Source organism: Phalacrocorax aristotelis, chromosome 2 (genome assembly GCF_949628215.1).
Source record: "Phalacrocorax aristotelis chromosome 2, bGulAri2.1, whole genome shotgun sequence".
Classification (NCBI taxonomy): Eukaryota; Metazoa; Chordata; class Aves; order Suliformes; family Phalacrocoracidae; genus Phalacrocorax; species Phalacrocorax aristotelis.
Genome location: NC_134277.1, coordinates 144,193,034 through 144,220,113, shown reverse-complemented (window position 1 = coordinate 144,220,113; position 27,080 = coordinate 144,193,034). Strand labels below are relative to the sequence as shown.

The window sequence follows — 27,080 nt, the reverse complement described above, 5'->3', positions numbered from 1 at the left end:
ACACCTGCATGTATATATACAGGTACAGCTAACATGAAAATATTCAGGAAAATTATAACAGCTGTCTGGTAAGGAGTAATTAGGTATTCCCACTTTTACCAACTGTAATTAATAAATCATCTCCAGCCTGTTGAAATTCTTATTTTTGCATTCCAGTTTAAAACATGAATCATAGGAACAGGGCTTTATCTCTCTTTTAAGAAAAAAAATGAAATTATCTGGAAAAAGAAAAGGAGTAACTAGGTTAGCTTCACATTTTTACTAGTTAAAATGATTTTTTTTTTATTTGTTACACTGGTTCTCTGAAGCAGCGGCAGTAGGAAGGCTTCTATGTTACAGTGCTGTTGGGAGTCATGGCTCTGTGAGGCGTGAGCCCCAAAACAACTAACCACAAAGGCTACGTCAGTGGCTTGGGAGCACACAAACAGCAGTCCTACATGTGGGCTATGCTACAAGCCAATACCTCCCCTAGAAAGAGCTCTAAAAATAGGAATATACAGAGGTATATATATTTGACAGAAGTGGCAGAGCTTCACTTGCTCCATGTCGGAAAGCATGGCAGGAACTCAGATGTTGCTTTATTTCCTCAAAGCCAGGACCACAACGCTGTTGCAACTGATCCTGATTTTAGTGACTCCTGATATCACAGCATTCACTTGCAAGTGTTTCACTATGGAACCTCACAGAAAAATGAATGCAAAATATCTTGTTCCCTTAGCATTACCTCATGCTACTTTTGTACAAGTATGCTTCTTAATTACTAATTTCTATGCTCTTAAAAACAAAAGTTGTGGAGTCACTTGCTCGAGTATATTCACACCTCAATATATAGAAACCATTTATTGGAGCTAGCTTAGCTGCTGCCATTTGAGAAGAGGCGACAAACTGCGGCAGCTAAAGCCAAACAGAGCCAAACAGAGCCAAGCCACAGTCAAGGCTACAAGGGTTAGTGCATCCTTCTTGCAAATTTCCCTCCACCATCCTCTTGGAACAGCCCATTAGGGTACCTCAGTGGAGAAGAGTAACACAAACCATTCCAAAACGCTCCACTTTGCACAACAGCGTAAGATAAATACTGTCCTCCCTGGATATATCTCCATTACCTCTAGTAGTGCTGACTTTGACAAATATTAATGAAGATTTTACCCATCACACATCCACCTTTAAGTTGGATTATTCTTGGCTCTCAGTTTTCCCATTAACAGGAAGGAAGGCATGATCTCTGAGTTTGTGGCTTAATTTGCTGCCGTTGTGTAGAAAACACCTTGCTCCTTCCATAAAAATTCTGAGATAGTGATTTTCCAGAGGAAAAAAAAAGTTCCTGTGGTGCATGTTAGAGATGCCATACTCCAGGAAACAGACTGAAATGAAGCACAAGGAATCTTAATTCTACTTGTAGCGGAAACAAGAAGGAAAAAACTACTTGACCAGTTCCTGAATGGTCCTTACATAAGCACCCCTGCAGCTCACCGACTGCTGTGAGATGATTATGAGTATCCCTGGATAGATGCAACATGGACATTGTTGTCTGCCTCCAAAGTGCAACACAAAGTTCACACTGCCCTTACAGATATTCCAACAAGCAGAAGTGGGTGTTCCTGCTTTCACTCACTTCGTGTCACAGCAGCTTGTACAATTCCTGCCATAAAAAAATAGTTACTTCTGTACCATTGACTTGGGAAGTGTGAGGATACTTGAGACACAACATCTGGCACTTCTTATCAAAAATCTTTAAGTGTAACGGAATGCACACTCTTTGGTATTGTGCAAGCATTTGAAGAAAAATTGAAGTTGAACAGTTAATTTCCTACATGTCTATCTTTTCAAAGGAAACACGGTATCAAGCTGTGAAGAAAAGGAACCTGGCAATGCAGTCAGCTGCAACATCCCAACAGTGCAAAGAGACAGACATCCTTTTAATACATGGCTTTTACCAGCTATTATACTCTGATGTCCTTAGTAAGCATGCAGGTAGCATTTTTTAAATTGCTACCCATACATATGCTTTATTTTGATATTTTACAAATCTATAGTATTACTACTTCCTCATTACTACAAGCGCAACAGAAGTTAGAGAAAAATCTATGTATTATAGCAAAACAAATAAGGTGTTAAAATAATGTTAGAATAATCTGTACATTTAAAGCGTGCAAACAGCAGATAGATCTTCTGATTCTTAGGTCCTAAATGTTCAAATAGCTCTTGAAAATAGTAAGTCTTGAACTGAGGATGCAATGACTAAAATAATACTAACCTTGGTTAGCAATTAAATGATCACATCTCCCTTCCGACTAAAAATGTAGGCAACAGCTAGTAGCTGACATCTCATTTCAACATTTTACAGCTGCTCTAAAGCAAAGACTTTAGACACTTGAATGCATGCATGCATCTTATTTTCCCAGGATTTCAAAGTCCACATCCAGGCTGCTGCTCAGCCATTATAAATGAGTAATTCAAGTAGGGCATGACTGCTTCTTGTATTAACTTGATAAAGATGTTTCACTCAAAGTGCATCAACAGTTGGTGTTAAGTCATCCCTTTCACAGGCTCATACTTCCTCTGTGTTTTGCTACCAGTGAAGAAATAAAAGAGTATTATTGGCTTCAAATTATTATAAAAGTCTTTAAGTATAATTAATACTGTGAAGGTTATTATATTTTTATTACACCTGTTTTGAAAACTCCATCATACAATCAAATATACCTTCATTATTTCTTGTTTTTCAGTTAAAAACAATTTTACCAATTGACTGCAATCTGCACTGAAGTTTTATTCCGTTAGCTTAGACACGCAACTGCTTAAAGGACAAACGTGCACTTGAAAATACACACATCTGTTTGCAGAAAATTCCATTACATTGAAGATTAGTTTGTATCCATCATTTTCCAAAAGTTGGTTTTAAAACACAATTTTAATATAATAGACTAATTTTAAGCTTATCTTTTAATAATGAATCTATTATCAAACATGTACAAACCAACTATTTTAAAATAATTTTAATGTCTGAAAAATATTAATCCAGAGCTTGGGCTAAAATATCTTTCAAATACTACAAAGATATATTGAACAGCTTTTATTTTCTTGCATGAATTTTCAGGTTACAACCTAGTGAGAATATTTCCTCGATACTAAATTCCTCTTTCTCTTATCACAGCAGGGACATTATACGAGAGCTCAAAAATTAGAAGAAGAGAATTCATAATCTCCTTGCATTCATTTATTTCAATTGAATAGATAACTAAAAATGAACACAGTTTACACTAAATATAAAAAAGAGACTGTATATATAATTTATGCAAAGCCCAGTGAGGAAAAGATGTCGAGTTCATTTACAAAATTATTAATTCCATCAGACTGGTTATCCTTTATGCCATGGACAAATACAGAACAGTGAAGAAAAATAATATCCAGAGGTGATGATCCCTCACATGCGCTCCATAACCCTGCTCACTAATGTTGAGCCAAACACCGTATTTAATGCTTCAATAGATTCAATCATATCTTCTCTTATAGTCCCAATGAGAATTGTTTCTATTTACAAAACTTCCATTTTTGTCACCACTGGGGGGGAGAATCCCTATGATAGCCAGTTCTAATATTATATTTTATATTTTATTTAAGCAATCTTTCTATATTGTTTAAGTAGTATTTTTTTTCCAGAAATAAAACAAGCATAGGCACTTTTGAGGGTGGGGGCAGATGGGAAGAAGCAGCCAGCCTCTGATTTATTCAGATTATTATTCTGAAACCTAACATTCATTTTGAGCTTATATTTTATTTTCATTTATGGTTTGTATCATATTATTAGAACATGGTCTTTTTTTTTTTCCTCTGGCATGACCGTTAGTTGTCAACACTGAAATTCAAAAAGACGTGGCTCAAACTCCGATTGATCTGATTCCTTTCACGTCCACCTTCCCACAGGCAGTGGGCTATTTTTCCAAGATTTCTGGACACGAGGCAGCATAGTCAGAGCTACTTCTGCAGCTTGGCACTGATCCCAGGCAAATGGCCTGAGAAGCTGTACAGTGACAGATGATGCACATGGGCTAAAAGTGGAAGAGTTGGCAGGCTCTTACAGTGCCAACAGTAAGAGCTGACGTGTTTGTTTGACTCCCCCATCCCCTTCAGTTCTCATTGTCAGGGCACCCATTCCTCCGTGCATAGCCATGCAACGTTCTCATTACGTTCAGATAGTATGACCCCAAAAGGATTTCCTATTCTGCTTACAGACAAAGAATCAGTTTTCTAAACCTCTTGGGGAAAATCACAAATTTATTTTTTTTTCTCAGATCCATCTACTTAATCTTGAAAATACATCAGGAATTAGGAAAAGACTTAGGAAAACCAGACTGTGCATTAATTTGCTGTGCCATAAGTGGAGCTCAGTATCAACAATTAGCAGAAGAAGAGTGTTTGAATGGGAACTCGGGACTCAGATCAGCAAACTACTTCGCTCCAGCAAATGTTTCTCAACTGAACCAGCTGCAAGATTAGGGCAACACCTAGAATATTCTCTTTCAGACATGACTTCAGAAAAACAAATTGGTTTTTCCCTTTTCAGAATGCCTTTTCCTCTACTGAAGAGTGTAAATCAGATTAAAATAAAGAATTAAAAATATTTAGCTATTTAATTAAACTATATATCCACTATAATCCTATCACTGCATTTCTCAAATAGATTTAGTACTCCACGTGACACTAAGAATGTCAGGATAGCTCAAACATACAGGAATTGCGTTTGAAGTTTCTGTACTTAGAAATCTGCTATATAGATACTCAACATTAAATGCTCATGTTAACAAGAAAGCTAATTTTAACTATTAAATAGAACTGGAAAGTTGTACAGTGCCTTGTTCTCATATCAATTTTAAGTATTTCTGCCACCTTACACAACAAGTACATACATGAGTGTCTTGCACATATTAGTTCTATTTTAGTGCACAAGTAAAAGCTAAATGGAATCAGCCCATACAGCACAGAAAATTAAAAGGTCTAAAGGTTAAAAGTGACTAATGGTTCCTGCAGTACTAATTTCTATATGGTTTGCAGATTTTTTTATAAAAATAGAGATTGATTTTCAGAAGCTTCACAGCACATGAAGAAAATAACTAATTTAAATGTTTCTGAAGTTGGACACCTTGAAGACAATCTGTCCAAAATAATTTTTAGTTTGGTCAACTATAGGAATACATCTCAGCTTGGGGCTCATCACCGGGGTTATCTAGTTGAATTTAAAAAAAAAGAAAAAAAAAACCAAACCACACAAAAGAAAAAACAACCCACAATATACTGATATGATTCTAACCTGCTCTGTCTAATCCTGGCTGTGAACTGCTGCTTTCTACATAAGACTAACTATCCGGTCAATGGGTAATGGCACAATTTTATTTTGTAACCACAAATGGCTATTTGTAACATGATGGAAAGGAACTTCTATGGGAACTTCAGGACAGTAACATTTGGGTGGAAGGGGACCATATGGTTGATTATTCACTCTGTGTATGTAAGACTGCATCCTAAAACTTATAAATGAGACTGTTAGGATATTTGTGTGTATTATAACCAGAACGTTGGAAGCTTGGGAGTGACCTGTAGCTTGGTTTTAACCTACCACAGAGTTGAACCATGAAAATTACTGAGGAAAAAAAAATACAGATTTAGAAACATATATATATTTAGATCATAATTTCTGCATTAAAACTAATGAGAGATACTTCATTTAATGCAGTTTTTCATCAACTGTGCTGTATTTCTGTTCAGTAAGATGTAATTTAATCACTTGCTAGTAAAATTTGAAAAACAAGAATTGACCTGGTCAAAACTCATTTATATTTTATCACTGAAGTCTACTGATTTTCAGTTATATCTACTTCATAACAAAAAAAATAACCATGTTGTAGGAATCATTTACATCACCAAAGCAGTAGTGAGAGCAATATAATTCAATTATAAAACCTGGAAACAGTTTAAACACCATTTGAAAGTAAACAGTTACAGTCCCTTATGCCCATGTCTGGGAAGCATCCAAATGGAAGTTAAAGATCCCATGGCATTTTTTCAAAATGAGTAGGAACTATCCCAATATGTTGGCCAACATATATTTTCTCAATTAAAAACAGATTTCAATGTCCAAAGCTATGTGTCAGCAATTGCTGAGAGCCTATGCCTGTCACAAGTCCAAAACCCTCTGCACCATCAGAAGTATCTAGTCACCTTGCCAAACAATGCTTTTCCAGACGCCACAAGTGCAAAGTTGAATGCATTTTCATAAATATTTGAAGCACAAATACATTACCCTATACTGTTACGGAAATAGAAGATACCATTCAAACCCACATTTAGGGTTTGTTTTTGTTTCATACCAGAAACATCAAATATGACTTTGGTGGCCGTATGAAACACTTAGATACTACCAGATTGTAAAGCAAACAGAAATCCTATGGAACACACATGCATACACACAAAATAAAGGTAGCAGAAATAATCTCTTATTTCCCTAAGTTTTTCCCTCTTATTCCCTAAGTTTTACACATTTAAGAAGAGTGGTCAGGCAGTGGAAAAGGCTGCCCAGAGAGGTGGTAGAGTCGCCATCCCTGGAGGTATATAAAAGACATGTAGACATGGCACTTCAGGGCATGGTTTAGGAGACATGGTAGTGTTGGGTTGATGGTTGGACTTGATGATCCTAGAGGTCTTTTCCAACCTTAATGATTCTATGATTAAACAACCTTTTTTTTTTTTTTTTTTGTTACTTTTACCGAATTTTCTAGGTTATGTGCTGTTTAAAGAGAAGGCAGGGAGATTTCCTTTATGCACTTTAAAGCCTACATACCCCATATTACCCACCACTCAAGAGTTCAAATCTTCAGTTGCCAATACTAAAGGACAAAATCCTACCCCAAGAACTACAAGATCAGCTACACTATCTATAGGCAGGATGCTGTTATTCTGAGTTAAAAGAAGAGTCCGGCAATGAGTTTCTAAAGAAAAAGGTATAAACCCAGGGGAGAATCAGGTTTTCCAACTTCATCACTCAACAGATTTCCTAGTGCAATGTCTCAGGCTCCTGCTATTTAGACTTGAATCCCCGTCTTTGATGTCCAAGTTTTGTTCTGATTTTGCCATATTACCAAACACTTAACGGATACTATTAAGAAAAGGGAATTGGAAAAAGGCAAAAGCACTTCTTTTGCTAAAGATACTACTCTGTTTACTTCCATAGTGCAGCTGAACAGTACATCTCAAAGTCAGTCAGGCTTAAAAGAAAAACAGAAATATTTTCAGGGAATGTAACTCCACAGGCTGAGTTCCTAAAATGATAGGACAGGGTGTAGCTTTTTTTCTCTTTTTCTTTTTTTTCTTATTTAATATCTATTTTTCAAGTACTATTTTACAAAACTCAGAATCCTATTTAATCACAATTTCAGAATTCCAGGGTACATGTATTGCTGACGGATTTATGGGATATGGAGAGAAACTGAATGCAATGTCAGCAGAGAGATAAAAACACCTCTTCCCCCAAGAGGATTTGCAGAATTACTTGATGGAAAGTTGAACAAGCTGCTTATTCCTGCATTGTACAATTACCTTTCTACATCCAGAACTTACTGACAGTTGCCAGAGTTATGCTACCCACTGGAAATAATGTTAATCTAGTTAGCATGGTATAGCATGTCCCTCCCTGATGCTACTCCCATGTACATGAAATTTATAATTGGAGCCAGCAGAGTAACAGACTGCACTTGAGGACAAGTTTACTTCCCTCTCAGAAAAAAATAAGTGCTGGATATTTGTAAAACAGTATATACAGAGGTGACACAGGTCTATATATAATATTTGATACTTAACCTGGCTGTAGCGGACAACAACTGTGCTGTGAGGGTAATGGGGGAAGATGGAGCACACACAAGCTGGTAAATATACAAAATTAAATTAATTTAAAGAGAGGCTTTTACTTTCTCAGATGGGTATTAACTAACTTGCATTTACCACTATTACCAGCTTGCTCTTTCCCCACACCATCCTCCCGTCCTGAACCTCTTGGTAGTACCACCATCTGCTGCCCATACTTGAACTTCTAGTAAAATTAAAATATGTCAGACATTTTGTTTACTACAATCAACTAATTTCAAAATCACTAGAGCGAGAATGGGAGGGAGAAATTGCATTACCACAAAATACTTTTGCTCATAAGTTTTGTAACTCGGAAAACTTCTCAACTTAGGCTCGCAGTTCAGGCAGTTGAACTGCTATTTTTAATCCAATTTTGAAAACTACAGGACATTATTAGAAAGATTCTTCTAAAAATGTAATCTTATCCAAAGTTGAACTGCTATTTTTAATCCAATTTTGAAAACTACAGGACATTATTAGAAAGATTCTTCTAAAAATGTAATCCTATCCAAATGTAAATTCACCCTACTCCAACAGAAGACTACATGAATACTTTGTTTTCAGTAACTTATACTATTAGCATTCATATATTTCCAAGGCAAAATACAAGAATAAACCAGATTTTAAAGGCAATTAAGAGGATATAAATGTTGTGTGCTGCAAGAGCACAGTTCTCAAAAGACCAGAGTCCTGGCAACTATCATAATCCTTTTGAAATTGTTCATATTAAGATTAAAGATCACTTTGTTCCTCTATTCCCACAACTAGTTGGTATGGTAAAAAGATCAGTCCCCTAGTTTTATATGTAACATCTTTAACATTTGCTCTCCTTTCTGTGCATGTGATTAAATGTAACATTTTGAAATCCCAAAGTTCTGAGAAAAACATAAATCCTTGTCCACAGCTGCTGTTTGACTCTGGAAACACATGCATTTTCTTTTCAAGCATCTACCATCAAAAAATCCCAAAGGACTTGAACTGGAGAACACCTGCATCTCTTCATTTAGTTCCAATAACAGAGTCTAAACTTCAAAATTACAAAAATAGATGCTATGTTCAGCTGCAGTTACATTCTGCCCCTAATTCCTGTGAACAAAAATGCTAAGAGCATGAAATCATTCAGGCAAGCTCTGTCATCAAGAGGATAAGATTTTTTGCACCAGAAGCCCAGTGGGAACTTGATAGAAAACTGGCAACAATTACAGATAAAGTACATAGTGAAATCCTCAGGGAGAGAAAAGGAAATGTAATAAGATAGATGGGTATAATTTTTACACATTTATGCCCAAACCACAAATGTGAATAGTCTTTAATTACGCCAATATATTAAGTGTTTTTACTCATTGTGTCAAATCTTTTCAAAATACTTCAAATTAGTCTATGAATCCTCTTTACAATTTATTTTGTTATTTACTAGCACACTGACTTTAGTTAGAAATGAAAACTTAAAATATATCATTGTTCCAGTTTTAAAATCCAGACTTTGCACTATCCCCAGTCTAAGCAGTCAGAATTAAAGAAAAAATATGTCAACGGCAGGTATTCTTAACTGCAAGAAAGGGGAAGTTGGGGGCATATATAGGTGTGTATGCATAAAAACAAACATATGTAGATCTACAATCTCTCACCTCCCTTTAAATAAGTTCTAATAGATAAAAATCAGCTGGTTTATGATAGGAAAAAAATTCATGTTCCCGCTGGTACAACATTTATTGGTCTTTTTTCATGTTTGAAGATATGATTTCTTCAGTATTAAAAATATTTTAACTTCAGAAATTATTTTTTCCTGGGAGGGGGCGGGAAGGGGCAAAGAGAGAATGGAGTGGTTTTATCTAATCTTACCAAATATTGACAGTGGAGAAAAAGAAGTCCAAAGATCTTTGGAAGTTTAAGAAAAGTATCACTTAAATGAGAAATACCAACTTTTAGAAGGTTGAATATTTGCTCTTCAGCCTTCATGCAGCTTTCAAACTAGAGAAGCCTTCTCACTTGCTTTGCTCCACTGGGTGTATCAGTTTACCACACATGAGCATGATAGTAATACAGGTACTTTTGTTTACTCCCTTATTTCAATGCTGCATTACTGAATATTTAAGCTGATCTCAAAAAAATCCCAAACTTTATTAATTGTATTTTTTTTATTTTAGTTCCTCTTGATTTATATGTAATAAAGCTTTCCATACACCGGCTGTGCAAGCACTCCCAATTATTCAATACGGGAAACCAAATAGAGCTTAATCAGCTCACCTCATCTATTCAACAGCTGCTCATAATTAAATACTAACACCAGCATTCATTTTGAAATCTCCCCATTTCTCTCAAAGGCCAGGTGAAACAAACAAGGTCTGCAGCTTGCTCTGAGGGTTAATAAAGCCAGGGTTATTTCAGAGAAGCAGTAAGAAGACCTTCCCAAGCCCTGGGGTAATGGAATAATCTCCTCTTTTGTAATCATTTTTAAGGCGGCAGTTTATCTAAAGACTGCGGAGCATATCCACTGATTTTTACAACTATGCACAGAGATATCTGGGACAGTTTTTCATACAACAGAAGTATCCAAAATTAAAAGCACCAGCATGCAGACTTGTATTTAAGGACTAAACAACTTCATATTTATATTCTTTGTCCCTAAATACTTCCTTTGTCATAGGTGGATCAGTTTTCCACTGTGCTAATGACACTTTGTAAACAGTAAAACACTCTCACTAAGTAATCATCAGTATATGCACTTGTTATATGTAATACTTACTTTGCCTGTATCTGCTATACATCACACACTTCAATGCTGCCCTTCTCGGAATTACATTTTATAGAGGTTTTTCCTTTGCTGGTTATACTCGATGCAGTATGGTACTACTAGAACCGTTTGGTTTTTTTTCCCCCCTCTTCCTCTCAGCAGCAACAAGCAAAATAGCAAGAAATAAAATACTCATGTGAAGTGCTTTCCCACTTAAAGTGTAGATATACCCTCAACCTTTGCAGGGCCACCTACAGACAAGCAGTAAAAGGAAGCTGTGCAACCCTCCAGGTCACCCTGGATCCTATGATTCAAGTGGTACAGGACAGTAGGCAGTTGCTGACTCGACAGGGAGTAGAGACAGAAAGGTCCCCCCTTCCTGGTGTCCAGGTAAATACGCCCGATTTATTCCAAACCCTCATGCCATTTGCACAATCTCCTCCTTGGCATTTTATACCCAAATAACTGCTTTAATTTTAAAGCAGGTTGTTTTCCATTCAACTTCACAGATGCATAATGAATTAATTAGTTAATCTTCCTTCACTAACTTTTATATAAGCAAAAAATTCTTAAAAGTTACTTGCATAGCCAGAAATTCCCCTGCGATTGCTTCTCTTGATTTCTCATACAAGATATCATTCTGTTCTTAACAGAGGTGGCCAACTTGCAGCTCTTCAGCTTTGTACAGCTGTGAGGCACCTCCCTGCCCCGCTGCACAGTATGACCAGCACCTCCACTGACACCGAGTTTGCAAAGTTTTCTGAATCCTTGTATATGGGGAGAAGTAAACTGAGTTTATCGGGGTGCTGGGTGACAACTTATCCAATCCTACCAGGCTGGAACTGCTGTCCCCCTTAGCTCTTTCGAGAAATCACGTGTGTATTTTGAGAGCATCTGCTACACAGCTATTTGTACATGTACTTGTGGAGCCAGACGACTTGGCCAACACTGGCCTTATCTCCAGCAATCTGGAAACACTGAACCATTCTAGATCAATTTTCTCATCTCTCCTGGATAGCTTTTTTCATTCTTTCTACAAGCAGGTTGCACTAATCTCTTCACTCCTCTCTGTAGTGCAAATTCCTATTCCAGAACATCATATCTATTAGGATATCTCTCAAATAGCAGTGCTGCACAATCATCTCCAGTAGTACAGCTTTAAACAATGCTTTTATTCCCCTGAGGCACAAATTGAATTTGCTGTCAAATTATCCAGTGTAGCCTTCTTAATTCCCAGAAGTGACTGCAATTGACAGCAAAAGCATTTTTACGCTCTTGAGTCACTTCATTTTTTCTCTCCATGTAGTTTTCACAGTCGTAATGAAAAGGATAGCCATATTTCCTGTATTAAATTGCCTCAGTTCCTTCAGCAAGTATTTGAAAGCAAAGGCTTTAATTAACTCTCTCATCCTTTTGTATACAACCTGAGATAATTTCAACATTAATGTTTCCTAGTTACGTTAAAGAAAAAAAATTAATTTGCAGTAGACTATTTTTCATGTTTACTGGGACCAAAGCTTTAACACATCGGTCAGCTCATTTGCCATCAGTCACAGGTGCCACCTTACAGATCTAGAGAAGCAGAGCTAGACTCTGAGCATGCAGGTTAGTGACTATCACGGAGGACACAGAATCAGTACAATCTTCCTGAGGCACTGGGGGCGCGGGTGAAGTGTCCAGAAATTTGCAATTCTAAAATTGCTAAGATTTTAAATGTGTCTCCCTTCATCTACAAAACAGGTAGCACAGACACTTTATTACAAACCAGCTTTCTGCCTCTCAAAGTCCCTGCATATGACCGTGGCTGGCACCTCATTTGTCGTGCCTTAATTCTCGTAGGCATCTCCTGTCGCAACCTATCAAGAACTCTCTACTGTCTAATTGGACTATCCATAATACTGATGAGCTAAAATGTAGATCACTGTGACCTGTAGCAAAATAATAGCAGTAATTCTATAGTATAGGTAAATATGCTAAGCTCCTTTAAAATGTAATTAATATTCTAAGAAAAATTAGAAAATGAAACCGAAAAGATCCTAAAAAAGGCAGAAAATGCAATAATTGCAGTAATAAATATTATTATGAACACTTCAAAGCTACTTAACTGAGACAACCTGCAACAGATTTTCACTTTTTTAAAGAAACAGATCTGAATAATTCAGAGACCGTTGAATCACTAATTGCTTTTTCGGCAATGTTTTAGGGGCAGGAACTTAAGCTAATTGTTATAAAAACAGTGCCATAAACATTTCTACCATGATGCTCTCCAAGAAACATATAAGTACAGTTACTGAAAAAATAACCTAACAACTGCTAGAGTACACAGCACTTATAAATATTTACTTTGCATAAGAATCAAATGTTGCTTACATATGCACATAAAAATTACAAAGATGGTAATAAATTCACTATTATTTTTCAGACTAATGACATTCAACAACCATTACACATGAAAAAAGGAGAAAAAAGCACACTTTTCAGTTTACATTTGTGTTTGGGGTCAGCTAATTCTTTTGCTTTTCGGGTCTGTTTTTTTTTTCCCCAAATTTGATTCCACTCTTAGCATGCAACAGGACAAACTTTTAAAAACATGAAAGCATAATTTTTAAAATGCACCATACTGACAGCAAAACCTAGACCTATGTGTATTTCACAAACTATATTATAGTAATTTCAAACTAGATACATTTCAAAACTATCAGTGCTGCTTAAAACAGTCCAATGTTTTGTTTAAAGCCCACAGAAACCATAAGAATGTCAGGTAAGAGTACTTCTGCCCACAAAGTCAACAACACCCTTAAATTTATCCAAGCAACTCTCTGAAAATATTAACTTGTTTCTTACTTAAGTCCACGACAACACCACATTTGACGACATCAAATATGTGCTCTGTAGCATTTTAAAAATCATCATTGTATTAAAAACAATTCTATGATAAACAAATTCTTAATTTAATTATAAATTATGCTGCAAAGATATATGAACCATTTTGAGTTCAGTATGTCAACTTCTGTATAAGAAGCTTAAGCCAACAGATAAAGGGAAGAAAGAATAAAACTAATATTGTCAACATGGATCCTGCCCCCAAAAAAGTTTACAAAAGGTTCTGTATAAATAATTTAAAAGGCAACCAAAGTCAATGAAGCATTCCTTATTGAAGAAGACATACATAAAAATGCTGCTTTTAGCGTTTTTTTTTTCTCTCAGTGAGCTAGTGAAGTTATAATGTGTGCAGTATGTGAAAAAGATACTTTGGCATTTGGCACATTTTATATCAAGCCCCTCTTTTGAAAATTACATTGGATAGGAAAAATGTAATGCGATACCAGCTTAACAAGAGTTTTGCACTTACCAGAGTTATGGCAGTAGTCCATATACTGTGGAATTTGGATTGTAAAGGCTACCAAATCTGGAGCTAAGAGAGATTCTGGCTTTCTACTCTCATTGAGCCATTTACTGCTGTGTAAGTCTCTGGTGTCAGAAGGGCCTTGAATTAAAGGAATCAGCTTCTCTTTTCCACCGTCACCTAAGGTAAAGATTAGACTCTTTACAGCTTTTACTGTAGCAAGATAAATTTTTAACACATAAACATTCACTACTCCAAAGAGAACAGCTATTAACATTGTAGGTATGGAATTAAAAGAGGAAATAGAAAGAGCAATCTCATATAAACTATTAAACAGCTTCCTTAATGCTATCTTGTAAATGTCTTCACATCCAGGAGGATTTCAAATAAACTAATCAATTCGCTTTAAAATAGTACTTTCTACCCCAACTTTATAAAATAATATCTTTAAAAATCACCAGGAACTCCATTTGGAGTTAAATACACTACATTTTTAATATTCTTTACATTAGCTGCCTTTATATAAGACGACATCATAGACATTGATTGGAAAAGTTCCTGCATGCTCTTCAAGAAAAATTCTATTAAAGAAATATAATAACTGTTTATCACAGAGACCTCAAAAACTTCACAAGCAAAATACATACTTGTAGCATTAATACAAAATGAGACATTAAACAATAACAAAATACATCAAAATTATGCTACAAATAAAGCAAAATGCAAATATTGTGTGTAATAGGAAAATACAGGGTTATTCCAGTTTCATCAGTGCTTTTAGATTCATATTTGTCTCAGCAAAAACCCCAACATCTTTATTTTTTTATTCAGTATAAAAATTGACTATACTGGGGCCAGACTGGATCATCCTGGCACACTTCACAATAATAATAAAAAACCCCAAAACAGAATACAAAAAAACCCCTCTCTGATTCATAGGAACAATGAGTAAATTCTTGTTTCAGTAACTCTCCTTGTAAAAAGCAAGGCCAATTCTCCTATACAGGCAATAAAGTTTTACATGGTCCAGCTGCACATACCTGGGGCTTTGGCACAAATTTTTATTGATCCCACGGTCCCAGAGGCACATTTGACCAATGATGTGCCGCAGTACTTCAATTCAACATTCTGGATTGAGCCCTCAAGAGTTGGCAGGGGATTCTTAGATTTCACACCTAATAAAAGAAAACTGCAAATGTACTAGCCTGTTGAATTTAAATATTTTTATATTCCTTCACCAAGGCATTTAAACTTAATTATACTTTAATTATCAACCTTAGATGTTCTTATAGCATTTTTGTTGTGATTCACAGTTTTTAAATGGAAGTGAGAGAATGCTGTATATGGGCACTTTAATACAAACAGTTATGCATGAAATATATATAGATACTGTGAGGAAAACACACAAGGCCACTTAGAAATTGGAATAATAAATAACTATATATATATACACACACATACATACACTTTTGTTTTCACTTTATAAGTGCCACCTCAGCTATTCTCTTTCATGTTTTTATTATGACCCTTTCATTTCAGGACCTTAAAATGACTAAGTGTTTTCAGCTTACATTTAGACAACAACTCAGTAGCAATGTAAAGCATTAAATCCATGCAGCTGAATGGCACAGAAGGCCAACGGCACACTTGCCATTTTGCAACGGCAACTGGAGTTCAAACCTTTCCTTAGGACACAAGTGGAAATAAGTTTTGGTGGTCTTTCCTCAGACCCCATTTGTGCACAACAAAAAATTACTGCACCGGTTAGAAGAAATCGGTGCTATTGGCAGTCACTTCTGAAGAGCTGCCTAGAACTATGGCAGCAGCAGCAGCAGCAGCAGCAGCAGGGGATCTTACAAGTCAGGACTGAGATATGTTGGCAGAGCTTGAGGGCAGCCCCCAAAACAGCCCCAGAGCATGGGTGGAGGAACCCAGCCCTCCTATTCTGTACAGCGCTGCCTATCAGGAAAAAAAAAAAACAACACACACACACAAAAATTTACTTGCAAATTAGAAATAAATAGTTTCAACACCTGTAAGAAGTCTGAAAGGAAAAACTAACAGAAGTTACCATTTTTTATGGTTTTTTTTCCCTTCATGAAAAAGTGACTTGGAATTTGTCAGTTAAAATTGGCAAGCAGCTTGTTAATTATACAAACATTAGTATAATTATGGAACCGTTTCCTCACATAAGTAACAGAATTTGTTCCAAAATCCATAATTGTGCAAGGAAAGTATTATGGAATATCAGGTTAAAAAAAAATTTAAAAGCATTTTGATACCTATTTCAAGATAGTTACACACATTAAAGAAACTTAATATATTTTCTATAGAATGAACTCATTAGCTTTTTGCACAATCTCTCAAAGGCTTCACCCAAAGAACAACCTTTAACATATATTAACTAGTAAGGAAAAATTCCTAAAAAATGATAGGAAACAGAGGACTTAGGATTAAACCTGGTAATTGTGCTGAGTTCGCTGTGCCTATTCCAGCTCCTAACCACTGAAGTGTATTTGGTAGTGCATATAAAATGATTTGGAAAGCATACTTCTTGACATATATTAATTTGAAGTTTTGTCCTGTTAAGACATTAAAATAATTTTTGAATAAAAAGTACTTTCCAAGGTTAGAAGAGAGAAGCAGCATACAAAGGGACACACAGCATTTAGCAAACCAGACTGCCATGTGAAAGTAGGTTTGACGTTCTACGTATACTTTCTTATAAAAATTTAACCTGTCTTCTGTATTCAAGGTATGCCCAGCCTTTTCCTAATTTATGATTCAGGAAGGCTTCAGACTCAAAGAATGCTCACTGCAACCCATTTGTGTGCCTGCCACTATAATATCCCATTGCTTCTCAGTCTGAAAGATCAGCTACCAGTTTTAGTCTTGTGAATACACCCTTATTCCCAGTCTTGCCTGGATTAAGCCTCTTTTAAAGCTGAAAATCCCCTTTGATCTAAGGCGTGGTATCAGACACAATGCATGAATTTGTCAAAAGCACATAGGGTATCTGTAGGCACTCCTTAGTCCTAGCTCTGCCTCCTCAAACTTCCTATAAACTTGTGCAAATAAAGGTCACTGGGGGGGAAGGCAAAGAAAGAAAAGAAAATATATTTTTCCTTGTCTTCTGCCTACTCCAAAACAAAGATTATAAAACACTGTTTGCAGCAGCCAAGATTACAGTCAAAGGAAAACAAATTTGAATTCATAATTTGATGCCCATCTTTCAAGTCTTCTCAAAACTGGTAGCTTCCTACTGTTTCCATCTTTCAGCAACTCTCTTATGCCTCAAAATACAAGGTGTGATGTCCGATACATTTCTCTCACTTCACTATGGAAGATTAAGTGCTTTTAAAACTAAATATTTTCCATCACGGAGTCCACTTTTAGATGCATTACCCTGGACAACCTCTCTGCGTTAAGACTAAAACTTTCCATGTTAGTTACATGCATAACTTGAATTTTGTTTCAGTATCATATTTGAAAAGAAGAAACCAAGTTTCATGTGATTGTGCTCCCTTTTTGTTTCTGTTCGCCAAGTAACTTCTGGACTCACTGAATTTCAGCAAGATATGGCAGCGTTGAAGATATTTATTTCCTACAGTCTTCAGGAAAACATGGGTATATTTGTCCTGTTATCTGACCAGTCAGCATACACACAACAGGTAGCAGAGCATAGCTCAAACTAGCCAGTGCACTGTTTTTCACCCAACCAGCACATAGGGATCATGATGGGAAGCTAGGAAAGCTGAATGGCTTGGCCTTGAAGAAACCCATAACCCTCAATACATGATCATATAATTAACAATTATATTTTAAGGCATATGGAGAAGTAACTGAGAGCAGTATTAAGCTATTTCTTTCTGGAACACCTGTTAGAGGGGTACGATGAACACTTTCTCAGCTGTTTTCAACGATTTGGAAATATAGTATAAGAAAGCATAGCATAATCATGCCCCTCCTTTTCTACGCTGCTTTGACATCAAATGGCAACATCATCCTGCCCTCAGTTTTCACACCTGATAACCACAGCACGCCACAGTAATCAAGGAGAAGTTGTAAGAAAAATTAATTCTGCTCCGGTTTCATAGCTCTGGACTGAGGGATACTCAGAAAACCCATTCACTAAATATTAAAATCCTGCGGCACCTACAATATGGAATAAGGAACTTTGGATGTCTAACTATTTTCATCATGAAAATAAAAATCAACTGAACCTAAGGTGATTCCCCTTGCCAAGTTACAAGTCTCTTTTTCAAAGCATAGAATGTGCACAGACATTCATAATTAATAGGTTTAACATAAGGAAACAGCACAGTTTTTTCAGTCTCTGAAAATCATGCACCCTCCCTTATAAACTTATTAAAATGGCAGCCTGCTCTATAGAGAAGAAAGAAGCCTTGTTTCCTACGTATACCTCTGACTATCTGTAGCTTCCATCCCGTAACTGTAGTTCTTCCCAAATATTCTCCATTTTTATCTCTTTCATCATTAGAATACCATTACAACATCAAAGTCTCAACAGTTCTACACTTAGCTAAAATAGTCCTTAAATACCCACTTCAGCAAACAAATGTTTAAACAAGCGAAGACTGGGGCTTCCTTCCCTCCTTTCCATGTTTATAAACTTTTTAGAAGCATTGCCTTCTGAAGGGACTGACTGAGCAGGGAGGTGTTAACCTCCTAGATAAGAAATGCTCCATGTCTCCAAATACTAAGTCAAATTTAGTATGGAGACAAACATGCCACAAGATTTTGATTGAGACATTGAGCATGAATTCAGAGAGGAACCAGGAAAACCAAATCTATCATTGCGAACAGCAACATTATCCAAATTTGACATCCTGCAAATGAAGTATGAGAGGGGCTTAATTCCAAGGTACAAGACAACAAAGTAGAATTTGTCATGTACTCATGATTCTGGAATCTCACTTTCAAAAGCAGCACTGTGATTTACTTGACTTTGTTGCTCAGTGTACTCAAAATTGGACAACAGAGCAACCATGTTTGTTTTTCAGTACACCTCACATTTTCTTTAGTTAATTTATTATTTTCAGCAGGAACATGGTAATCAAAGACTTTATGGAGACAGAGAGATACATACACCTGTCTCCACCAACTATAACCTATGGCTGCTTCCAGATAAAAATTACAATTTTCTAGTTGTGTGATTTGTGTACTGGAAACATCTTGCCCATCATAGGAGTAATTGCAGTAAAAAAATCAAGTGTTTCCTTCCAAATATGTAACAATGTTTATACTTGGTGATCAAACACAGTCCATTTTAGTTAAATCAGACTATCACACATATAATAAAACACATCACCAAAAACCTAAAAAGCTGTTCTTTTCCTACTGCAGAAACCAAAAATAGGCAGAAAGGTTTTTCTAACAAAATATACTACGCCTTGACAATTTATACTTTAATTTTTAACTCCAAGCCTAAAGAGTAATTTTGTTCTAGAAACACGCACAGAAGTATCACATCGTCAAGGAAGATTCTACCACACTTTAAAGCAGGCATTCACATCCTCCTCCCAACTTTTCTGGTCACAGCTTTGGTCCTCTCCATGTACATAACCCAACTACGCAGCTTGCCCCAAGTCCCTGCATTCAGTGACATTGTGTGTGCAAGCAGGAGGGAATCTATTACCTAAAGTCAAGTCACAATTGTGTCTTGATAGATCAGCCCAAGAATTCTGCTAATATGCCTATAAATGCTGAGCAATCATTTATGACCTGTTAAAAAAAAGATTACCTAATTAGTGATTTTACCAGTGGCCTATATATCTTTTACCAATCCATTTTTTATAAGATGAATTTGCAATAATTAACGGAAAACCAAGATCTAAGCTGATCAATAGAAAAGCCAGGACACCAGCAAAAGAGGTATGTTACTGATTCTGAGGACAAGAGTCAGGACTGTGCGTCACCAAATCCCTGAAATACAATAAATAATTCTTTAGGAAGATCATAAAAGACAGAACTGCAAAATATGAAGTAGGAAATGAATAAGGCATGACTAAAACTCCTAGAAGCTCCTCCACATTAATTATCCCCATATTTAAGTTATGGATGCAAAAGGAAAAATTTCAATACTTAAAGCATTAAGTACCAATAAACTACGGTTTGGCAACATAATATAATAAAGAACTGTCACATACATGTCCAAATGATTTCAAACTCAGTAAAAGATCAATCCATGAATAAAAGCAAGGAGCTATTAACCAAGTGAAATAACATTTAGGCCTAAGTGTTATTGGAATCAAGAAAAAAAATGTCCAATTATCTTCACAGCAACATCTATTTAAGTTTTACAGACTAACACAGAAAAGCTAGTAAACAAATTGAAGCATAAGAGGAACCTAAGTTCTTTCATGAGAGATACTCATTTGTGTTCAGTTCCTGCTTAAGCAGTGCCCTCACTGAGAACTTCTGAGAGTGTGTACTGAACTTGGTTACAGAGATGGCACTTCTGAGGAACTTGAAGCTAAAACCATACTTAATTCCTTCCTCCCTGCAGCATGAACATAACAGAAGCCACAAAGACCAGCTCTATCTGGCATCAGTCCTACTTCTCACGTTCAAAGCATTAGAGAAGCATAAGCTTTCATGTTCTTCATTGCAGTAAAACAGGAGCAGAAAAGGCATGTCAACATCTCCTTCAATCACTGTGCTTCCTCGCACACAACACCTGAAGAGAAAACACTGGAGGCTCGGGGGTTTTTTGATTCCTTGTTTTGTTTTGTTTTATAAATTGGAAAAACAGAAAAATAGGTATTTTTCTAAAATGTAAAAGCCAGGTTATAAATACTCAGTTTTTTTCTGTACTAAAACTAAATTTTTGTGAAGTTCACAATTCCACATATTTAATCTGTCACCATAGTCTGCAGACCACATTTTACATCCCTAACATAGACACTCACAGGCTACTATTTTGTTTCTTCTTTGAAATAGTAATGCAGGCAGCTTATTTTAAGGAGGTGTCAAGGGACAGGTCTATTTTTTCTAACTCAACTTTATTTAGCATTACTATTGCTATTCTGATTATTGTAATAATTTATTTTCTTGTAACTGTGTCAACCAATTTACAGTCTACTTACCGCTATTCTAGGAAATTATTGTTTCATCCCTACCCACTCCCAAGACTTAACGGGGCAGTAACAACAGGATTATGGTGGACTTGGCTTGCCTCTATGGTGAGTTGGACAGATTTTCTACTATCCTGAGCTTCTTGTGCCACAGTTCCACACCTAAAAGAAACCTGTCCTAAAAAATAGCTCTGCTTTCATTTTCTCGTCCACCATGGTACTCAAAGGGAAAGTAAATGCATGGAAGGGTAAAAGCAATTTCTGACAGACTGAAATACTCTCTAAAGAATGTCAAGGCGCTTTCTTCTTGGGCAACAATGACAAATTATTTATCAATGTAAGTATCTACTGTTCTCTTCACCAGAACATAAGCTGCAAAAACTACGTGTATGCACACACACAACACAAAAATGAATCCCCTCACTTTCAGTATTTTCACAGACAGATTTCAGGGCCAAGTACACAGTCAGTCAGACACTGGTCTTTACCTTAGAGATCAATACTGAAATCTCTGTAATCAACCGCTTTAATCCTTAAACTGCCTGTAAACTAATTAAAGCCTCTCCATTTCCTAAACACTAAAACAGATGCAGGACCGTCATTTAATAATGGAGATTCACATACTGCAAAAATTTGCCCAGCTTGCTAAAGCACACCACCATTGCACCTACAGGGAGAGTCACTTAACTCTGGCAAATCCCTGTTGCTACATTCCTCTTCTGAGATTCCACAAAACGGCCTTCATACAGGTCCCCATCTGCCTTCATCCACAAACTTCTTGATTTTTCTAAAACCCTGCTTCAAATGGAGCATTAAACAAGAAACTTGTGATTCAAAGATTGAAAAGCAATCTTGAGGAAGTCACAGAATACTTGGAATAACATGTTTAAGGCATTCTAGATCAGAAACAGCTTTGAATAATTCTTTACTGATAACCTGGTTTAAGTGATTATCTAGTCAGGTTAAATAATGCTTTAAGTTTGAATGCTCATAGAATTAAATATCTACTATTGAAAAAAAAATAAACAAAACTTCTCTGAAAATACAACAGAGCTGGGAAATGTTTCAGAACTCCCTTTACCCGCTGTACTAAGGCCGGCCAGCAAACATTCACAGACTAACTACCACAACCTATCAAGGACAAGGACCGTCCTGGAACATCTTCACTGTAGGGTACAGAAACACAATCCATCCATAGTCTTTGCTGCTCCTTTTGGTCTAAACAGCCAACATTTAGAGAAGGAATACTGCCTTCCATCTTGAAACATATATAGTATTGCAAAGAAAAGTGTAGTTCTGGGCAACTTGTTATAACTAACCTTATTATTGCTAACACTCAGGCTATTTAGGCATTGCCAATTGTAAGCATACCTAATTGAAACTATTATTTTAGATTTGGCAATACAACACTGGTCAGGACACAGGATTAAAGTGGCTTTAGTGGCACTGTTCCTGCTGTTGTAAACAGAGATTCAGACAGAAGAAAAGGATTTCTTTTCCTTTCTGCACAATTCACCAGCTGCATTTCAGATACCACTCTTATCATTTGAGACAAACAGTAGAAGCCCAAGTTAATGCATTAGAATAACTTTTGTCTTCCAAGAAAATGCAGAAAAAATATCAGAATCTGAATTTCTAACTCTCAAAAAGCACACCCTATTAATCCCAATATCTACACATTGCCAGTAGACAAATGCTAAAAATAACATGCTTGCAAATGCTGCCAGGATACACATAAATAAGAATTTGAGAAACTTTCACCATAAATTATTTGAAGCAACATCCGGAAAGAGACAACAGACAGATGGACAGGGGAAGCGCTTACAGTTTTCACCGCTAGTGACACACCCTTTGGTTGGAAGCATGCACTGACAATTAGTTACTTCCATCTTAGTCATGTAAGCCTTCTTTCCCTTTCAAATACAGTAGTTTTGCTGTACCTGAGAGTGTAAGTTCAATAGCTCACGCAAAATGTCAAACAGGTGTATTAAAACACTTTTTCTTATTAATGTATGCTAATATAGGCACAAACAAACTAAACTGCATTTTCTATCCTGAGTTTCTATTAAGTTTAGTTCAAGTTCAATCCAGTATCAGTTCAAAGGTCTTGTCTTCAAATACACTAAGTCTAAGTTGCAATGTTTCTTAGGCTCTGGAACAAAGCCTGCATTTTACAGCTCTTTTAGTAAAAAGGTGCATAGCAATTAGAGAAAAGGACATCTACGCATTTCTAGGACAGCAAAATGTAGGATGAAAGAAAAAAGTCTTAGAGGAACCAGAGCTCATCTCAGATCTCATCACCTTCTGTTTCAACTGAGGAGCTCATTTCTCTAAGACATATATATTTAAATAAGCTACTTGGCAACTATGAAACTAATAAAGCCTGGTTTCCTAGAAGTTTATATTCCTTTGCCCTTAAAAAGCCTCATTCACCAGAGCAGCTGCAAACCTTGAAGTGCTATGTAACATACCTACTATTCAAGATACAAGAAATGCCAGATCTTACCTAGACCTACACATGGTTGTGAGCTTCCCTGTAACACACATGACAGCTGGTCACCTTCTTGCTGTCAAACAGAGTATCTAACAACTGAAATCTCTCACAAGCTCAATTTGAGATAACTGCATATAGGACAGGACAGTTATGGACCAGTAAAAAGGTCAAGAAGTTGAGGATTCTAGAGGGTGGATGCAGTAATTGTTTAGTAGTAAAGAAAACACAAAAGTTTATAAAAATTCAAAAGAAGGACAGAGGTGTTCAGAACAGTATTGTCAAAAAATAATAAAGAACTAACATCTAAGGTGTAATCATTAACAGTTTGATTACCTGAGTTGCTGGGGATGGTGGGGAAGCAAAAGAGAACATTAACATCTTTCAGTTGGGAGGTGAAGCAAGCCAGCAGTCGTGTGGTTAAAAGATGGACAGAGGGTACTGCTGGTGACACTGACTGCAAAGGAGTAGGAAATGGCAGGGAGACAGTAATTCAGACAGGGTGGTTAAGTAAAATATGACAGAGATTACATGGAAAAAGACTAAAATACAGTATATCAGTATTATCTTGAACAGTCTGACCAAGATTTTCCTTCTCAGACAGTATATGGTGCTTTAAAGAACAGAAAGATTTGAGACTACCCCTTCACATGCAGTTTTCCACATGCATAGATGACAAGATTTTCTTTAAAGATGAGTTTTGTTTCAGCATGGAGTATCACTCTTAATCACAGTTTTCCATATCACACTGCGTTTCTTTATAATATCACTGTGCTCTCCCATTAATTTAAATACACACTGTTGAGGATACAAACTTAAAACCACAATACTCTAAGTTTTAACTAAAATTTTCTTTTAAATATTCTACCCAACTACCGAGGACTTAAAGAGAAACAGTACATTTAGTGTCTGGAATGGCATTTTCTTACACCAGGAGGATATTAACCTTTAATCCTTGAAATCATTAAAGAAATGTTTGTAGAAATATTTTTAGCCTCTTTATCTGGTCAAAGTACTGGAAGTTAAGTCGTGTCTGTACAAACCAATCATTTCACCAGCAGTTTTATATTTCTTTAAAGCCTCATATAAAAAGCACCTGCTTAAAGTGAGTAATGGAGTTTTATATTCATTGCACTTAGGAACAGCGTATGTAACCTATTCCGTTTTCCTCCCTTGTGGAATATATTTCAGCTTATATTGCACAGCACATTACCGATGTGTATAAAGACTCTCTGATCAGCAATTTGGACTGCAGACAGCAACCTGCATAAGTACACTTTTTTCCCCTCCTTAAATACAGTATCCACTTGATTCACCAACACAAATTAAAACCATCCTTTAAAGATGATGATCTCACCTTCACAGTGAATACATGAAGCCCATACACGCTAACACCATAACAACGTCAGGCTACAATCCACAGCACATACCCTGTGCAACTAACAAGCAATACACATGCTGTCAGCATTATTAAAAAAGAAGCTAATATAGAATCTTCCCTGGCCAAGGAACAGAAAATCTCCATTAGTGTGATTAATTTCTGAGAGGTTAAAAATCTTATTGTCTATTAAGATACAAAAAAAGAAGAAAATCCAAATGCAAGGAAACTCCTGTAACACGGCTTATATTAAGGATGCAATTTAATCTTGGAATTAGCATTGTAACAAAAAAAAAAACCCAACACCACCAACTGTGAAAAAGGGTACTTCCATACTATAAGCTTATTAAAGCACATGCTTGTGACATACTTCTCCGTAGTTGAGAAATTTAAGGAATTCTTCGACTCAACCTCAGCATAAGGTTTCCCTGCAAAATTATTTAGTGCTGTATTTCCACAAATGTATAAACTTGCAATAGCCTAACGAATGTATTCTTCATGTACGACAACATTCATTTGGGACTCAAGTATGTAATACAGGCGTGATCACATGACAAAACGAACATGCTATTTGTAAGTAAGCTCCTGTTTTTCATTTAAAAAACAGTGAATGTTGACAGGACAATTTAAATAATTTTTGTAAACACTTTTGTATGATTAACCAGAATCATACAATTGTATTAATGAATTCATTGTAATATGTATTACTATATTAAGCACAGAAAGTGCACTGATTTCAATGTAGTTCAGTGTCCTGAGCAGACTGATTTATCCTCTACCCACAGAATTGTATCTTCACAAAACCAGATGCTACCTTAAAGTAGACAGTTACTTTTTGCATCTTCTTCCATCCACATATCTCTATGTTGATAAGTTTTAAATAACATGGAAAATAAATTTGTCAGGAAACTTAAACTAAGCATAAAATTACCCGTCAGTATTATTGCACATAAGTACTTACTCACTGAACTAAACAGGAAGAAGGGCTATATTACATTAGCTTGATTAGTACCTCATGGAACGCTGCAGAAGAAGTTTTGGGGTCAAGGCAAGTTTACAGAGACCCTGAGAAGTGGAAGGAATAGATATTCTATAGACGTACATTTGAAGAAGCAATGTCTTTGACTGGGGAAGTACATGTTTTCTAACTTACTGTAATTAGGTTAGCACTACAGTAAGCTTGTTTGGTATAAATTTTCACTCTGATATACTTAGTACAGTACATCTTGCTAAACCTACCCAATATTAAAATATCCGAGGAAGTAGAGGACTTCAAAATTAAACTGAAATCCTGGTAAATCTTCACAGTATCTTAGAATGATATCCAAAGGAAAATTCTAAAAGAAAAAAAGTCAACTTTGTAATACAGAGGAACATTACTATGAACTTATTCTTTTTACAGTGTTGTTTCTTTTGCCAATCAGACGTCTTTACCATAACTTCAAATATGTACTAAATGTCCTTATAGGTATTATAGCTCAGCTTAGTTTATAAAAAGGACGCTTATATGAATGCCAGTTGTATGCTTTTCAACAGAAGGATGTAAACTTATTTAGCGATCTGTTTTTCTCTTTCATCTTATCTCTAGTTTCTGTGTAGATTTATAATGCTCATTGTTTCCAATTTTAACAAATCACCTAATGGCAGAAAGGAAAATATGTTAACCTTGGAATTATTTGCAGTTGTAGAAATCCCTTTTGTCTGGCTCATGCAAGGCCTGCAATCTGTTTTAAACACAGATTGTCTGTCTTTTGTCTGACAGCCACCAAGCTGCACAAATTACTTTCTGCCTGTTCACCTGTTTGCAGCTGTGTCTGTAAGCTAAGGATTCTGTAGTTTGACTTGAGCAACCACTCCAGGATTGATGACATGTGCTGCTGATAAACTGAGCAATTTGAAGAAATTACTGGCTAAACTTATTGAAAGACATCTGTGCATGAGCTGAGAACTAGAAGCCTTCAATTGTGTGTTTGCAACCTGCAGCGGCGGCAATCTGTTTGAAGTGATATCCTCTATAAGAGAGCTGGCCCTGACACAAAATAACTAAGCCATCTTTGCAACATATTTCCTCAAACACCAACAGAATTCTCCTCTTTTGGTCTTAAATATACTTCCTAAATAGAGGATATAACAACAAT

General features: G+C 36.2%; 1 protein-coding gene across 5 annotated transcripts in view; it reads right to left on the bottom strand.

Moving 5' to 3' along the window:
• The window catches only part of VPS13B (vacuolar protein sorting 13 homolog B), a 486,846-nt gene that overhangs the window by 307,992 nt on the left and 151,774 nt on the right, over positions 1–27,080 (bottom strand). For all 5 annotated transcript variants that reach the window (XM_075085497.1, XM_075085494.1, XM_075085496.1 and 2 more), the window contains exons 18-19: positions 15,017–15,151; positions 13,983–14,156 (exon numbers count right to left, since the gene is read on the bottom strand). In XM_075085497.1, coding sequence (XP_074941598.1) covers positions 13,983–14,156; positions 15,017–15,151 — 309 coding nt within the window. The remainder of the gene's footprint in view (positions 1–13,982; positions 14,157–15,016; positions 15,152–27,080) is intronic.